Source organism: Tigriopus californicus, chromosome 5 (genome assembly GCF_007210705.1).
Source record: "Tigriopus californicus strain San Diego chromosome 5, Tcal_SD_v2.1, whole genome shotgun sequence".
Classification (NCBI taxonomy): Eukaryota; Metazoa; Arthropoda; class Copepoda; order Harpacticoida; family Harpacticidae; genus Tigriopus; species Tigriopus californicus.
In genome coordinates this window covers 10,333,816-10,351,624 of record NC_081444.1, presented here as the reverse complement: position 1 = coordinate 10,351,624, position 17,809 = coordinate 10,333,816, and the positions used below count along the sequence as shown (strand labels likewise).

General features: G+C 41.7%; 3 protein-coding genes and 1 long non-coding RNA gene across 5 annotated transcripts; 2 read left to right on the top strand and 2 right to left on the bottom strand.

The window, feature by feature from the left end:
* Positions 1-5,807: 5,807 nt before the first annotated feature.
* LOC131880101 (uncharacterized) lies at positions 5,808-8,222 on the bottom strand. Its single transcript, XM_059226611.1, has 4 exons — positions 7,513-8,222; positions 6,565-6,738; positions 6,122-6,286; positions 5,808-6,014 (listed from the first exon to the last, which is right to left on the bottom strand). The coding sequence occupies exons 1-4, from the start codon at positions 7,555-7,557 to the stop codon at positions 5,904-5,906; spliced, it is 495 nt and encodes a 164-aa protein (XP_059082594.1). The 5' UTR covers positions 7,558-8,222; the 3' UTR covers positions 5,808-5,903.
* Positions 8,223-8,362: 140 nt separating this feature from the next.
* On the top strand, positions 8,363-12,887 carry LOC131880103 (uncharacterized). The gene is made up of 4 exons (XR_009373235.1): positions 8,363-8,377; positions 8,874-9,486; positions 10,963-11,245; positions 11,322-12,887. It is a non-coding gene; the product is annotated as an uncharacterized LOC131880103 (long non-coding RNA).
* LOC131880100 (transmembrane protein 135-like) lies at positions 9,002-17,082 on the bottom strand. Of its 2 annotated transcripts, XM_059226609.1 has the most exons (10): positions 16,874-17,077; positions 13,476-13,606; positions 13,123-13,249; positions 12,891-13,052; positions 12,777-12,820; positions 12,540-12,705; positions 12,300-12,470; positions 11,601-11,741; positions 9,598-9,764; positions 9,002-9,522 (listed from the first exon to the last, which is right to left on the bottom strand). In XM_059226609.1, exons 1-10 carry the CDS (start codon positions 17,021-17,023, stop codon positions 9,357-9,359), a joined length of 1,425 nt encoding a protein of 474 aa, XP_059082592.1. In that variant the 5' UTR covers positions 17,024-17,077; the 3' UTR covers positions 9,002-9,356. The 2 variants fall into 2 exon arrangements, with proteins under 2 accessions (XP_059082592.1, XP_059082593.1); XM_059226610.1 differs by lacking the exons at positions 9,002-9,522; positions 9,598-9,764 and adding an exon at positions 9,772-10,670 and having other exon boundaries at positions 16,874-17,082.
* Positions 13,841-16,841, top strand: LOC131880099 (uncharacterized). Its single transcript, XM_059226608.1, has one exon. The coding sequence runs from the start codon at positions 14,122-14,124 to the stop codon at positions 16,705-16,707; it is 2,586 nt and encodes an 861-aa protein (XP_059082591.1). The 5' UTR covers positions 13,841-14,121; the 3' UTR covers positions 16,708-16,841.
* Positions 17,083-17,809: the final 727 nt, after the last annotated feature.

The window sequence follows — 17,809 nt, the reverse complement described above, 5'->3', positions numbered from 1 at the left end:
AAATGACATTTGTTGCGCCATAGACAATTCTTCGAGAAATTTTACTTTACATGTATCTTTTTTGGAGATGAGACAATGAACGTTTAAGTAGATTCCTCTTAAGGACTCGATTTTTTTGCTGTATTAGAGATAATAGGTTTTCCATCATTCCTTCCAGCCTTAAAAAATCCTGCTTTAAGACAAATTGGTTTTGAAAACCCTGTGGTGGCACAAGAGCATGGACATTGGGAGGATGAAATGTAGCGGTTGGGTGTGAAGGAGGGGAGAAAGGGAGGCTCTCGTCACACTGGCGTAGTCAGCCCGTGATGGTCCGCTCAGTTGGGCCCCAATTGGGTTGTATGCGGGATAGCTAATCGTCGGCGGAGGAACGGGGAAAAAGGACATTATTTGAAGCTTGTGCTTGGGTGCTATGGTTCACAGGGGTTGGGCGTCTTCGTAGCGTTCCTTTTATATGGACAGTCTTACACTTGGGTTATAACAACTCCCGAATTTCATGGATTTACGTAATGCACATGTAGGGATGGAAAAGGTCACAGTTTCTTTGCTACATCCCCTTTTGTTATGTTTTTTCAGTCCATACTTAATTATCACAGGACACCATTTAGAATGGTTCAGCAGACACCCACTTTTCCTATTGGGACAAGGTCGCTTCCGGTGAATATTACAAATTTGGACTAGGTCAGATTGATTGGGGAATCAACGCAAGTGAAATAGTTTCACTACTGTCCGCTGCTTCCGATTGTTTTGCGTTCTGAGATGAACTTGTCATGATGTCTGACGTTGACAGTACGTCATCGTCTCTTGGCGAGACAAGGTGCTTAGTACCAATTACCCAAGCCTGGAGAGCCTCTATAATAAACCGTTTGTTTATAGTTCCGCAATCCTTTCCATGGAGAACAAGCTCTAGGCAAGCTTTAGCCTCCTCACTTAAGGAGTTAAGGATTTGATCCATAACCCTGGCACAACTTTAGGCAAGAACGGTTAGATCAATCTTTTGACTCGCCACAATTTGCAGCAGAGCGGGCACTTCTACTGTTTTATTCAAGGGTTGGACAAATGGTTTGTATAATATGCTTAAGACATTCACTTGATAACTAGCGTCAAGGGGATTTTTTCGACTTATCTTACGATTCAAACATTGGGAAGCTAACAGTCCTCTGCAGGGTTCTGGTTTTTGCCTGAATTCATTGAAAAGAGCAATGTTGACTTTGCAGGATTGAGCTTAGGTATTAAAACCTTAAGCTAAAGCGAAAACAGATTTTCAAGCGGATCAAACTTGTCACGGAACACTGGATAGGACCCTCAAGCATTGCCGATGTTTTTTTCTTTAAAAATGATCCTCATATGCATAATTTTGACACTCATCAAAACAGAAAGAAACTGATTCTCATAGGCCCTCGTCAAAGCAGGAGAAACCAAACACAACTTTGAATACTTATTTCATGACTTTGGGTTCACAAGTGACGGAAAAAAAGAAAATTTTCAGTTACTAGTGAAAAGAAAATCAATTTCCATAAGCCAAAATGTAATTTTGATTGGTTTAAGTAATATTTTTGCCTTTAAAACCTCGTTTTGACACAAAATAAAACTGAATGACAAATGTCTCCCTACCTCTTTCAAAGAGTTTCATTCAAATTTGGATTTCATAAAGATGGCACAGTCTGTATTAACTTACCAAATGAAAGTAATTAGAGAAGACGCACTTAAATAAGATAACTAATAAATGAACGTGGACTGTATTAGGTTCGTTTTTGGATGGCGGAAGCGGAAGTTGTGTAGCTGACATTCAGCTTGCCCCCTTTTTCATTCCTCTTTATTTCTGCAAGTAAATCAGCTTACATAATATTTCACTCAACCTTGGATCGCAGATGAGTTGTTTCGACACAGTCTGCACTTTTTCGCCGTCACTCATATGAAGCCCTTGCTATAGGCACCTTTAAGCTACAGCTGACTGATGACGTCATCTTAAAAAGGAAAGGTAAACAAATCTCCTGGGCGGTCACTTTTCCAGCGCTACTAAGACTATTCAACACATTTAGTATTCCTTCCTCCAAAATTTCAGTGAACAATGTCGCATAAGCCAGGTAGTCGTTACTGTTTAGTGGTTTTGGGCCATCATGATCAAAACTCCAAAGAATAATCCACAATGGAATCTATGGATTGAAGCTGTTCTGCCAATACACTCAACGTTCAAGAGTTCTGGATGGATGGATGAATCGCATCCATGGGAGTCTCTTACAATCTGTGGACTCGGGCAAATTTTATTCAGAGGCCATTGCAGTGGCCAACTCTTCTTAAAGATGATGTTCACCCACCCTTTTGGCCGTCCGCTTTTCCGGATTGGCCGAGGATAGGGATCTCCTTCCAAAATTCCAATTTGATTTCCAGAGCAGCCGCTCTACCACCTCGGAAGTTACTCTCCTCTATGAAATTGCCACAAGCACCATCAACCCAACTTTCCTCCACCAACCATCTCAAATTATCAATAGTCAAAGCTAGGGCCAGGATCGAAAACATTTCCAATAGACTTCTCATCAAGAATCTTCCCTCTCTAATAGTTCTTCAACTCTTCCGGACCTACATCAACCCAATTTTCCTCTACTGCCTTCCGCCCAATCCCCCAATATGCCAAAAATGCATGGAGGTATTTTTACAGCCAAAAATCGGGCTGGCCAGGTTAGTGTCTCAGTGTTGGGAACCTGACCTTTCCGGAGGTGATGTCCGGACTCAAATTGTCCTTCTCGGTCAAGGACGTACAAACACCCTACTGTCCTTGGCCTGACATCACTTCGGAATATTGGCAGTCACGCACGTTTTTCTGGCTCCGGTCCAAATGTCATCAACCGCGGGAGCTGAAACAGGATCTGTTCAATCTGACCCACCCAATCTTCTGCAGTAATCAAGATTTTCATCGCTTGTCTCTACCCAACTGTTTATGTACTGGCTGTGATTCTCCTCTTCACTTTTTTATGTAGACTAAGCTCCTAACAGGGGATATTGGCCATATAGAGAAAGTGCAAAGAAGAATCCCCAAGTGGCACAATTCTTATCTGGACAGAATATCTTCACTCTCTTCAAACATTAAAAGAAAGACATATTTTCTTTGACTTCCCTCTTATGTTGAAGGTGTGCTTAAGACTTAACAATATCACTTCTTTGGGATCACCAATTTTTGCGATCACTTTTCTTAGCTCGTGAAGGATCAGATTTGATGAAGACACGCAAATTAGAAAATGGGCCTTTTTTGGAATTAAATGTCAAATCTCGTACACGTTATCATTCATTTTTATGCGTTCTGCTTGTATATGGAACACTTATGCCTGAAACATTCTTGATCAGTGAGTGCTTTTAAAATTTTTTTTTCTTAGCTTGGTTCCAAATTATTAGTCCATTATTAAACCCCTTCTGTTATCATCAATTCGATGTTTGAGTAGTTCACACAATAAACAATTCTAGTCATAATTAGTGTGATATCTCATTCTAGTCAGGTATTTTATCGTTCTCACCATTTAATTCAAATTTTCTGATATTGATTTCTGCCTGTAAGTGCTCATCTGCTTGTATTCATGTGGAAAGGTGTATTAAACAAATTTAGCATTTCAAGATACTCGACTTCACCCGCGAATCCTTTTGCATCATAATGACATAACGGTTCAGCTTGCTCAATTATTTATATAAAATACAAGATTCCAGTCTGATTAATAATGGTTGACAATAAGTATCAACCCAAGATTCCAGTCAAGATGGAAGACGGCCGTCCCAAGAATCTCCGTCGATTTGATTAAGCTGTTGTTTTAGGAAATGATATGTAACAAGTGACCGCCCAAGGACGAATCAAAATGGAGGTTTCGTGACCATTTTTCTCAGAAGGTTGAGTTTGACTTCAGCTTAAAGGTCCCTATTCCCTTCAAACTCTTTGGCAAAGAAAGGCAAAACCTTTGACGGTGGTTTGACCAACATAACATTAATTAAACCCCATTTTTCTATGCTCTATGCAAAGGAAGGAGTGGCCATTGAGTAAATAGCTAGTCACACAAGTTTTCTGTATTTGTCTTCGTTTGATTGAAATAGAATCGTGAACATTGAAATAAGGTCTTTGAAGATCCTAAAATTGGCAAATATAAGGCGACAATATGAGAACTAATTGTCAAATAGAATCTTTAAAAATGGTGGTAAAAGAATAAGGCAACAAAATCAGTATATTCCTTTTCCGGCCCACAGTTTAATCGGCTACCGGCAACAGGGTACTCAAAGTTAGAAATATACACTGTGAACGAGATTCCTGCCAAATCGGCCTGCTGTTGGTCATAGCCACTCTAAGCCCCTTTTCGACTTAAAGTAATAAAATAAGGAATGTAGATCACCTCAATTGAAGGCAGGTCATGTTTATATCAATTACTTATAAAGTGTTTCGATTCAAAGCTACATTGTCAGAAGCTTATATAGCTGACCAAGAGCAGGCCGAAAATTCGAATGTTTTGAAGTGTCTAATATGTAACTTTGGACATATCTCCTGAGTTCCCTAAGCATAGTATTGGGCTCAAACCTGGCCAAGTTCATTGTTTTGACAAGATCTAGTGGTCATATAAATTGTGTATTTGGAATAAAGTGAATGGTTTAAGAGATAAAAAGTTTTTGCTGCCGTTCTCAGTTCATATCTCAAGAAGTCCGTCATCTTAAAAGTATGTGGAAAGATATATCTTAACCATTTCTTAAAATTCACCAAAACGCAATATCAGTGCAATATTGAAGCGTCCTGGAATAGGGATCTACAACAAACTAAGTTGTAATTAAAGATGCTTTATGAAGATCTTTGATTGTTGTTGTTGCCTGGCTAAAGTGTGTGGAGATATTGGTTATAGGTAGAGATTTAATAAATAACTTACTCGAAATACGGGTTTGAGGTTAGACGTAAGCGACGTATGTCAAGCCGGATACGGAAGTGATATATTTCAGGATTCTAGTCAGCTAATGGTTCTTACTGCCCTACCTTCGATGTGTCTGCCATCGGTCTAAACGGGCGTGAAAACTCGGAATCGAGTCAGCGTTCCGACAATTGTTGCTAAGACGATTGTTATATTTGCAAGATAATCTACGAATTCCGTTAGCCGATAGCTGACAGTATAATTCAGAAGAAAAAGACATTATCGCAATCAATACTACATCAATGCCAGCCAACAAATTCATTAGTCGAAAAGTGAATGCATAGCCAAAGGAAAGGAACGGGAAAAAAATATGGGCACAAGAGCACTAGTAAAGGTTTGCACTTGATTCTTTCTTCAATCATTTTCAGGACGGAAACCTAAGGAAGCAAAAAATAAATGTCACTCCAAAATGGTTTTCTTTTTTTATTTTGTCCTAGTGTGAAAATCCTTTATCAATAAACCGAAGGTTATTTTCAATCAACAATGTCTTTTCCTAAAAGAGCCGAAAAAAGGTTAAGCTTTGATTTACGCGGATAAATCATCTTTTTGATCCCTCACTACGAATGTATCTAAAGATTTGTAAATACTATTGTAGGTTTGTTTGTGTAGTTTTAGATTTCGAGTCGTCGTCAAGTGTTCAACTTTGCCCTTAATCATGAATCCTTCCATGTTGAATTGCGGTCCGATTGCATTGGGAATCGGTTCCATTGAACAAGGTTGCTTGTTTTTGCAAGAGTACAAAGAGGTGGACATGTTTGTGCCATTCTTCTATTTTCGTCCTTGAACAACGGCGGCAAAGAAGGCCAGATCAAAGTGCTCTAATCTCTAAACGTTTTGAACTAGATTTGGCTTTCAGAATGACATGAAAAAATAATTGGTCGATTTCGCTTATTCACATGAAGCATTTATTCTTTGTTGTAGATAACATTGAAGAAAAAATAGTGAAATATTGCACCACATAAATATCTCATTGCTCGATTATACCTCATCCACCAAGGTATTTCCAGCAATGCTTAACATGAACTCTTCCAGGCTAATTCTTCCATCGTGGTCGAAATCCACGGTTTCCAACCATTTGTGAATGGCTTCCTGGAAGTGAGTGGCTTGGTTTAATTACAACTCGAAACTTTTGTTCAGGCAAGATGGAAAAGCCAAGGGCCTACTAAAAATCCATTTTATCAGTTGGAAAATCTTACCTCCTCATTGTCTTTCTTCAGCAGTTTGCACACTTTCTTGTAAGCTCTCCGGGCCTCCTTGAATGAGATGTAGCCATCGCAATCTACGTCTGCTGTTCGGAATATTTTGGTGATTTCCCCTTCAGACATCACGGACTTTCTTCGTCCCATGGACGTCATGGCCTCCTGTAACAATATCAATTTTCTATTTCATCCGATCCTGTTCAGAGGGACACTTCATAACAATTCTGCCGTGTGTTCAGGCTGGAACAATCGATGACATGACAACGAAGTTCCCTTGAAGGCATTAGCAATCAAACCTTGCGCTTCTCGAAAGGCTATTATTTTTGTGAGTACACTTTCTGCATTTCCAAGCCTTTTTTCCTCCATTTCTCTCTTCAGGTGATCTGACCGTATTTTCTTTGCACATGCACAGGGAGGTCATCTCCTTTCATTTTACTTACCAAAAATTCATCCCATTGGATCTGCTTGCTTCCATCCGTATCGATCTGATCAAAGGCGTCGTACACTTCTTCCGCCGACATTTCTTCACCTTTCTTGAGCGAGGCTAGATAAGATTTGAACTCAATGGGAGTAATGTAACCATTTTTGTCCCAATCCATCTTCTCAAATATTTCCTGTAAAGAGGGAATCGTGTTCCAATGACATGTTTTCCAACATTGAACAAAACCATGAAACCTGCTATTCTTCCTTGGTTCGAACCAAAAAAAAAAAGAAACCAATCACGTGCTACATTGCAGAACCTGAACCTCAACCAAAATGACTGTGTACCCCAACCTAATTGGATATGGGACCCCGAATTAGACTGAAATAAATTGACTGAATCGAAGCCTTTTGGATCTAACTTACTTGAAACCAAATTCCTTTGAATTGGGACCTTGAAAAAGGCTTTAAGTCATCAAAAGTTTCCTATCGTTATGACTAATCCATAATTAACCTAAAAAGAATATCTTACAAATCATTTTTACAACCATTGCTGAAAAACCCTGAATAACTACATCAATTGACAAATTGGCATTGAATAATCGCTTGGGCTTAAAAAGTGTTAAATGACTGAAAATCAAATGATCGCTCTTATAAAATCATTCCATTTGGAATGGTGTCTTTTCATGAATATTTTGTCTACTGTTGGGACGAACTTTGTTGACAACAGAGGCTTCTTTAACAAAAAGCCTTGTAAATCGCTCATCTTTGTTTTTCACTTCATAAGGGATTTGTTTTTCATTGCATGATATTTACTTTGTTCCTGAACAACTGATAGTAGATATCTAGATTCAGTCTTTTATAAACAGCTTTGTGGAACGATACAATCTTCTAGCTTTGTATAGGCAAGGTTTCCATAACGCTTGATAACTCATCTAATTATTAGCAGTGAAAAGAAAGTCTCTTACCTTTAGCTCCTCCTCAGTAAAGTTTGTTGTCAATGCGTCCATCATGATTTCACTTGTATTAACTCGAACATCAAACAAAAAACCATCAAAAAGCCCTGTGGAACCTTATTATCTCACACCTTTTGCCATGATCTTTAAACATTTGAGAAATACAAAGCAAATGTGAGTGCATAAAGTGCAACTTTGACGTGTGTTAAATTTCACAGCCCAATTTAAAAATCCCTCTAGGTTTCTTAGTTAGCGAATTTGAAATTGCAAATTGCACTTGCACCTTAGTGGACTATGGGATTGGGCGATCCATTCCCTACGACGGTAGAACAAAGAGTAATCAAACCTTGTTTTCCCTGGAAGGCGATCATCATGGGAACAAGCGGGCCCCGCGCGGAAATCTGAGCGGGGGAGGGAATGACGGTGTCAAGAATGTACCAAGAAGCACATTTTCTCGCTTATCGGTAGTTTGGTGCTGCTTCCAAGAGTTAGGGATCATTACCGATATGTCATAGCAAGCATCATTGGTTTATGTAACCGATCAAAAAATATTGAATTTAATTTGGAACTGTCAAACCCGAGGGGCACACCTGATTCACTTGCCAACAGACGGCAGTAAAAACAGCTAAACCCTGTTGTTTGGCACTAGAGAGCATGATTCCTAAGGTGTGGAACATAAAGGCCCAATGTGGTTCGAAGGAACGAAGAAACGTACACTAAAGACCACCAAGGATCGCATAGGAAGGAGAAGAAGAGAAGTTCCATGACGTAAAACAATGTTTATTGGGACGGTTGTGTGTTCTAGGTCGAGACCACGTTGAAAGGCAGTGTGGTGTGGCTTTCGTCACCGGATCCTGGTTTAATCAGGTACCACAAGGTTTGTTTTCCTAGGCCTATATACATTGAACAAATTGTCTTTGTTCCTCAGTGGAGTTGTAGACCAAATTTTGCTTCCATGAGCAAACTTGTTCGAATGACAAATCCCGGTTGTCCGCCACACATCGTAATGACAAAGTTAAACCTAACAGCCATAGTTATTAACATGGTCACATAGTCATAGGTCATCGCCGATTGATGAAATAAAACTTTCATGCAAATCTTAGCAATTGCAAGCTTATCCAAGAACTTAGGAGCCTCCGTTTAACAACTTCATCAAGACTGGCCCAATTCCCTCGCGGGCCTGATTGTATGGGCGTCTAATCGTGCCTGAGGGGATACGTGATGCATGACAAAATATCATTAAGCCAACATTAACACAAAATTAAACAAGACGCCCAATCCCTGTAACTACCATGTCATAACACCGTGCATGCCCTGGATCCTTGGAGGAAACCATATTACTCGCCTCGCTTCTGCTTTCTGTATGCTTCCAGCTTAGCTTTTGGCGCAACTTCAGTTATTCTCAGAATGATTGGCGCAACCTCTCCTTGATCTCGTCAGCTGAAAGCAATCACTTCACCCACAAGAAAGCATCCGAATTGTGGCCATTTTGGTGCTTGGATCTCCTTTGATTTGCGGCACTCGTGACCTTTGCTTGCATCATGTTGAAGCCAATCATGACTAGTATCGACAAGGATGGAAATCCAGTGTACGGCGGCACAATCACCGATGTTAACACCCTACCCTTCGGCCAAAATCGTCCTTCGAAATTATCTGACATCTGGAATTATCTCGTTCATGGAATCCCGAGAGCTCCCAAGGGCCTGAGCTACAAAGGAGATCGTCAACTCGGATAAAAGGGAGCCAGTGCGGAAAATTAATTGATTATGCCATCGCTGCTAGTTATTGGGAAACTTGGACCAAGTGTAGTGATGTGTCCTTAATAAACAAAATGCCTGCTCGTCTTTGCTTGAACCTCAGAGTGAAAATGTATTGTATTTGCCTTTGAATTCTTGCCCAATCGCTTGGCACTCAGCACTGATCAGATCGGGACGTGGAAATCTGGGCTCGAAATTCGGCAGGAGAGCACTGGCGCTCACATTGTAGGTATGATCTAATAATGGCCGGTTCACTTCCAAAAACCTGATGGGCAGAGAGATGTTGAAAGGTCAGAGGGACCGGGCCGTAGAGGAGGGAGCTAAAAAGTTCAGTGTTTACCTGTCCCCAGTAATTCTACTGACGAACTTCCAGTAGGAAGGTTTGAGGGACTGGGGTGATACCACGCCCAAGTGAAGAAGCACGGAGGTCGAACTTGCGTAGAGTATCTCGACGCCCAAGGGAATTCGTGGTAAGGTCCCATTTTGGACGCCCTTAGTGCACACAATCTGAAAGAAGACATCATCCAATCATAGCTTGTCAAGTTGACTGATTTACCCAACCCCACTCTTTGTTCCATCGGGGTTGTCGGTTTGGTAAGGCCTATTGAAGGTTATGACGTCATAAAGACTTGATGGAGGTTTTGGAGTGACACCAAATCCGACACAAAGTTTGGCACGAACCTTTTGGGAAGTCATGCATGCATTGGTCTTCAACAGAATAGCCCACGAAAGAATGGATTATTTTTTTTTGTTCTAATGATTCTACCTTCAATCTGAGGTGTAGAAACCAAGCTTCTTAAATCATGTATGAAGATTTCCGTTCGCCTTACGCCTGTCTCCGGAGCCTTTCCAAAGCTTTTGCAATCGATAGCTATTGGGAAGCGTCTCCCTCTGTGACGAATCAAAGAGAATACCAAGATAGAGGCTTTGTGGAATCCACATTCATTGGTTGTTCGTTCATTGAATCAAGGCTAAAGTATCTCTTGTTGAGCTCCACAAAATGTGGTTCAAAAATCAACGTTGTGCTCAAAGTGGGGAGGGGCTGTCACAAGCCTATTGAGACATTGAGGGGCTCCGCTGTGGAACAGTTTTTCCACTAGATGATGGGAGGGATCGCTTGGTGACCATAAATCCCCGCCATACATTGTGCCATTGGATTGCCAACCAACACGCGACTTGTAAGACCTTCTTCCTTCCTAGCAACCAAAGCTGGTGATCTTTAGCGTAGCTTCGTGTAACTTTTTATAAGAGGCCTTGAAGCTATTGGGTTCGCATCAACCTCGGACTTTTCTATTCATTGACTTAGCCAGCCCTCAGTGAATCTCATTAGTAGTGGTTTTTACTCGTCTTTTTACTGCCCATGGCATGAAAGCTGTGGTGGAAAAGCAACCAGAACCAAAAGTTGGTGTCGATCTGGAAAGAAGGAAGAAGGCTTGTCAGAACGTGGATCTTGGAACGTATCGCTAATGGAGCTTTCTTAGAATAGTCTCTTCAGTGTGGACACAGCTGTCTGCTCCACGAAGCACATAATAAAAAAATCAAATGATGGGAACTGGTGCCCATAGGGGTGTAGTCTAGTACCAAGGAGGTGACGTTGAAGATATTTTTCTCCTAATTTGGAGAATGTGCAACACTCGCTTTCGGTGGCTGTTGGAGTGTGGAAGTGCAAAGTCTCTGGGCTCGGAATAAGATATTTCATTTTCAGGCCCAGATTTGGCTTCAAGGAGAAGTGGCACCAACAAGAACCAAGACTGCTGCCACCGTGGCTACTACTTGACGCTTTCCTCACTCTGGCCCTAGAGATATCTATCTCGAGGGGAACACTTTATAGAAACCCATTGCATTGCGGCAAGAATTGCTCTTGAGCAAGTCTGCAGTGAAAATCGACAGCTTCAAAATGCGAAGTTTTCTTCTAAAGATTATCGTGTCTTGGTGCTGGTGCGAGGCTTGGTGCTTAAATCACACTCTCTTAAACACAACTTCTCTGGGTACGTTGGATTTTCCACAAAAACATTGGTGGCTGCAATGTAGAGATGATTGTAATGTCTACGATTCTAATTTCAGAGTCTTTGTCCATAAACGGTACGGACGATTCCAGCCCCACTTCGGATGATGGTGATAGCTCCTTGCCAATTTGGAGAATACTCCTACTGATCCTTTTTCTTGGGGTCTTGGTGTCCGCCATTATTACCAGGATTCTGTACGAAATCAGAAACAATAGAAACGAATAAAGAACGTGGGAAGAACGGTGGGCCAAAAGTTTTCAAGGTCCCGCCGCTCGATCAAGAAATGGCAAAGAAATGTGATACCCAAGCCAAACAAACCACTTTCTCATTGTTTTACCTCCAAGGTTTTCCACACGGAGTACAAACACATCGATCGACTGGGTGAAAAGGCCATGGTTAATCCTGCGAGGAATCCGGCAGGAATGGCATTCCAACGATGGTCCACGCCTAAAGCATTCCTTAGGAAACAACTGGCCAACTGAAAAGCCATTTTAACACCCATTAGACCTTGTCAGTGGATCCGCATGTCCAAGCTTTAACTGTTCAACGCATTGAAAAACTGCCAATGACGGGACGATATGGCAGCATTTTCTAATCCCATTTTCACGCTAATGTGTTCATTTAGCCAAGAGGTTTCCCATTTTGCGTTTTACTCTCTCGTTTGGCGGACAAAATTGCAATTACTTCGTGACATGGCAACATTAAAAAGACTATGTGCGAGATTTTACTATCATAACCTATCGACGGTTCGATTGGCAGATTCTGGATAAGTGTAGGTAATGTAAAATCCAAATGGTGGCAAAGTTCTTGTTAAAGGTAATTCTGCAGTTGAGAGTTGATATTTATGGGATCTTCAGAGTTTCGCTTTTGTTTTGAGCTAGCAATAAAAAGAATAAGCAGTCTAGCTTCTCGTTTCCCAGAAGGAGAAAAATTGGCCTCTTCATCGGGCGATACCCTCTCTTTTGTAAAAGTCGTCTCGTTTTTAACGTTGTTATGACGGAATAACTCAATTGAGGCCACAAGTTTGGCAAAGCACCTTGTAAACGGCCGGAAAAGATCCCAAAAAGCAACTCCACAACAGGACATCTGGTCTGGAAATATGAGAGAGGATTGTCGACAGGCCATTTCGACTTCGTCCTTGAATCATCGGCAATGCAAAGAGTCCAGCTTGCAAAGCTTGCCCAATGGCAAAAGGAACTATAGAGCCCTGTAATTGGAATGCAAAACGTGTTTTAAGACATCAACGTCACTACCAGACTAGTAGAGTTGGGCCTACCTTCAAGCCATAAACAACGCACGATTCTTCTGTGTGACCACAAACTGATTGACCTCTTCTTGGTTCTCTCTTTGACCAGAAGCCGAGAACGATTTTACCGATATATTTCATCAAAGGTTCTCTCTCGTCACGAGAATACGTTTGCTCTGACTTTCCAACCAACAACCTGGGTCAATGTTACTTTTTTAAATCTGTTTGAACGCATCGCTTCATGATTAGTTCCAATTACGGACACACCTTATCAATTTTAGAAGAATATCTTCATGATCGTTGCTGTTGGTCTATTGTTCACAAAAAGGTTCAATGTTAGTTCGTAATTGATTAATAAAGTTTTTACCTCCCATGTTGTACCTTGTCTTTTTCTTTTGATGGATCAATTTCATTCCTTTTCAACTTTGATTTGAAAAGGTACATGCAAATTGCAGAAATCCCGGCAAATGTTAAAACCTCACCATGTGGAATGGACGGCAGGGTCCCATCTTGGACATAGGAATGAAGCAACGACTCAGTCGCCTGAAAATACTCTGAAGGTTAATATTAATTGTACTTGCTTTAGTTGGGAACCATCATTACACACACTTACAACATTAGAAACATAAACAGCCAGGAGAGAACGCCTTGAAGGTCTTTCGACCAAAATGGCTAGGAAACTGCTGATCACAGCTCCAAGCCATCCCAATGTGTAATAGTTGAAGGAGCCTATAATTCTCCTAGAAACACAAATGGTAGTATTTGAATGCGGAAAAAACGACCTTTCATTCGACTTGCTCAGGAAAAATATGATGGCATAAGGCCTGTTTGGATTTCTAAATGCAATCTAGAGCTTCAAACATTGTTTGGGAGTAATGAAAACATCATTACTGTTCTCTAGATCCAGTATAAAGGTCAAAAAAAATGTGCAAACTGTTGTTCATTGCGCAATTCATTAATACATACCTCAATAGGCAGACAACAGATATGTATGCACCAGTATTCACTGAGAGGAAGATTGATGATTGGATTGTGTTCCAAATCAACGTTCTCATTTGTTCCCGTGAGGGAATTTTTCCCTTCAGCATTGTGGACACCTGAAAGTAAGCACCAATTTTCAATACAACTCGTGCATCATGCGACATGATCATTCCCACCATCATTCGAATCATGCCAGCTCAATGCCCTTGGAGTATTGTACCTGTACCAATCTCACATCGAGCAAGAACAGGGTAGACGACCCAAACAGTTGCATTAGTCAATCCCACACTGTATCACGCACCCGCTTATATGGGATGCGGGAACAGAGCATGAAGGAAATCAGCTAAACCTCTTGCCCTCGTCTCTCTAGCAATAAACAAAGCCATCTCTCCAAGCCAGTCCAAGCCAGTGTTTGGAAGTGAGACTTTACAATGAAGCCCGATAAGCCGTGTTCCATTGTGTAGATCAGTTTCCAAACAATAAAAGAAGAGAGGGGATCTGCATGGATGCCAGAGAGAAGCAGGAATGGCGAGAAACGTGAGAGCCTCTCCATGAAATATGACCCAAAACAATATGTTGTCTTTGACGTCTCGTTGATTTAGCTATTAAGAAAAGATGAAGTGACGTGAGGATGGGCAATTTGGGCGGTACAACCATGGGTACTCATCGAACTATCGGTGTAGGCTTGGCATTACTGGTGCTCATCAACTCGTTCCAGCCTTTGCAAGGAATGGGTTCCCTGCCAGACGCTAGTCAGGAAGGTTTATTAAGCCAGTTTACGAGTTATGCTTCCTTGGCCATCTTTCACTACACTGTTCCCAAAGAAGTGACCCGAGCTACTTGGGAGTTTGCCAGCTTTCAAGACCGTCCGGATTGTCCATCTCGAGAGGTCCACATTCATGTCCAGCATGGGAGTTATCCGGTGTTCTCGGGAGATAACTCGTCGTTCCCGGAAAGCTTTTACCTCGAGCGGAGCAGCTTGGCTCATTTGACGACGGATTCCCATTTTCAACCTGATAACTCTGCCGTACACGCCATTTACAATCCCCTCCCCGGATCCTGGTTCGCAGTGGCTTATCTGGCTCCGTTTGACGAAAAGTACGGATTGAAGAAAAAGTGTCGGTACAGCTTAGGGTCCATTGCTCTTTGGTCGAGAGCCGAGGCTGTGGAGACCATTTCACCCAATGAGGTGCTCACGTTTAGAACCAAGAGGCATTTCTCATACTACAAGTTTCATGTGAGTGATGATGTGGACGCCTTCAAGTTGGGAGTGGCCAATTGCATTGTCAAAGTTCGTCAAGCTCGACCAAATCAAGTGAAAGATGCGTGCATCGATTTCGTGGGAATACGAGAGGGTGGATTGCCTTTTTTCAGTCCAAATAACTCAAACGGATACTCAAATGTCACTTCAAAACAGAATATCACTTTCTATGAATCCCGTCCCCAAAAATCAAAGACCTACTACATGTTGGTTGTGTCTCAAGGCCAAGTAACCTTTGACGTCACGCTGTCCCTGAAAAGTTGTGGGGAAATGGGATTGTACGGCCGGCATCAACGAGAATGGTATCTGAGCGAACGTGGCTTGATTTGGTCCGAATTGTTCAACGAATCTCTTCCAAAAGAACCCACTACTGGATTTCAGTTGTTCGCCACAAGGCCACATTTGAGCATTCTCAATGAGACGGACAAGCTGAACAACTTCAAGTTTGAAAATATCACCTGGTCGGAGGACGACCTCAAATCACTAAGTGATTCATGCCTATCTAGCTTCGAATTTAATCGTATTGACAATGTCAACGAGTTCACGGTCAGCTATCTTCTTCAAGGAAGAAGCTGGTATACCAAATGGTTGACTGTACTCGAAAAATCACCCGTAATGACCAGGTTCGAGACTTTGGAGTTCATCGACATTGGTGGTTTTGTCAACATTCATCTCCGTATGGACGGAAAGAAGCGTAACAATTATATGGTCCAAAGCATTCTTGGCTGTCTCTCGAAGGACCGAGCCCCCAACATGACAGCTTGTAATGTCAGCTCTCAAATCGAGGTTTCTACCAGAAATCAAAGCACCATGACAGCACTTAAAGTGATACCGTTTCCGGAGCCCGGTCAATGGTATTTGGGATTTCAGGTCCGTTGCTCTAGCCACAAGAAGCAGAGTGAAATTGTGTCTTGCCCCAAGTCCTTGAATTCAGCAATGGTGTCCGTGGATCTCCATATTCAGCCGTGTGACTATCGCCCACTACGTGACATTTGTGGCTCACATGGGCTCTGCACAAAGGCCACGAAAGGTCAATTTCGCTTCTCCTCGTGCACATGTTTAAATGGGTACAAGGGGTGGACCTGTGATGATAGTTCTAGAACGGACCCATCTTGGAAATACGTGTTTCATACCCTACTTCTCACATTGAGTAACTTTGCCTTCCTCCCGGCCATAGTGTTAGCCCTTTATTATGGGCTCTACACGGAATCTCTCATATACTTGGCCACCATGATATTCTCGTTGTTCTACCACACTTGTGATCAGGAGGCTTTGACGATGAAGCTACCTCATGCTCTTGAAAAAGTGTGCCTTGATCTCTACATCAATAGAGAGGTACTACAATTCTGCGACTTTTACTGCGCTACGTTATCCTTCTGGATCACCATCATCTCCTTGTCCAAGCTGCCCTACAAACTAGTCAATTTCCTCAATATCTTCGGGGTTCTGTTAGTCGCCGTTCTAGTTCAATACAACCGCACCGGAGTGAGCGTGTTTGCTATCCCGATCCCTTTGGGCATTTTGGTCCTGCTTATCTCCCTGGTTGTGAAAAGTGGACAACGAGGAAAATTGTTCCGGCCCAACCGCTTGTGCCTGGCCTTATTTCTGCCGGCATTCACATGTGCCGCAATTGCTCTTATTCTGTTCGGTTTGATCGAAACCCAAGTCAACTATCCTTATGTGCATAGTACATGGCATGTTCTCATGGCCTTGGCCTTGGTATTTCTGATTCCCAGATGTCGAGATCCAGAGCAAGGTCACTCGAGGAAAATGCCGATCGTTCCTGAGAATTGTGCCCCAGAAGACTCCGAACTGGGCTGTTCCTCTATTCAAAGTGCCTCCCCGTCCGAGGAGAGTAACGGATCCTCCACAAATCAAGAAGATTTAGATCTAGAGTCAAGCGAAAACGATTCCACTCAAGGGGGTCCCCCTCCAATTGTTGATGCTTGTTCCTAACAATCAAACAGCGGAAAGTAATAGAAAATACTCCTATGGGATTCATTCAAGTGCTCGTTTCGAAACGACCTGTCATACACTATCAAAACTAATTCTACAAACCATGACATCCGAATTATAGCCATTAAAACACACTCTCAGTGACGTTACATGCATAGTGTCTTACCCCGTAGACAGCTCCGTAAATTTTCAAGGCCTCCCAAAAGCAAGATTCCGCAATTTCTAGTGCTACCCAAGTGCAACTTGGATGCCAAGTATGAGCAATTTCGTGACAGGTGTAATACATTGGCTTCAACTTGCTGTTTTTGGTGCCCATTTTGAGGATCAATGAAATGTCCAAGTTCACTTAGATGTACTAACCCATGAAATCCTTACTATGTTCTTGTTGACAAAAGATAATACTCAATCAATAGTTTTACTCTATCAGCTAGCGATAAACAGAGCTAAAAAATCGTCAAAGCCCGAGCTTTTCTTCTTTCACTAACATCTAGCTAGCATCCAGAGCTTCCGATTCCTGACCCGAAGTTTTTCCATTTTCAAATTGAAAGAAAATCCCGAGGGTTTTTTTCCACCAAATTTGTTCGTGTAGTTAAAAATCTGCTTGTAAATGTCTATGAGGTAGCATAATAACGATGTTATTGTCTAGCATAGAGAAATATATTGTAAAAGTTATGCAAGATTACCAACTATGGCAACCATCCCATTATCCTTAAACAAGGGAGTATCAAGGTAAAAGTCAGAAAAAAATCCGATGGGATCTCCGGTACTTCTCCGCCAGGGATATGACTTCAAAAAAGCTTCCCTAAGAAAGCGAGAATTATCTCTTGCCTTCTTAGAGGTATTGAAAACCTGGCCCTGCTTGACCCATTATGGTTGATTCATCCCTTTTGTCATAAGTAGGGGTCAGAAAGATATTTTTAAGGTTAAATTAATTTGATACAACCACATAATTAAAGCACATTATCGCCGGATTTGTGAGTTCTTGTCCTTCCTCGTCTTTTCATTTCCTTGTAAAACCTCAGAGCATAAGTCTCTCTAGAAACGGCNCCCAGGATAATAAGCACCTATATTCTATTTCTTCATACTATGTTATGAAACCAAG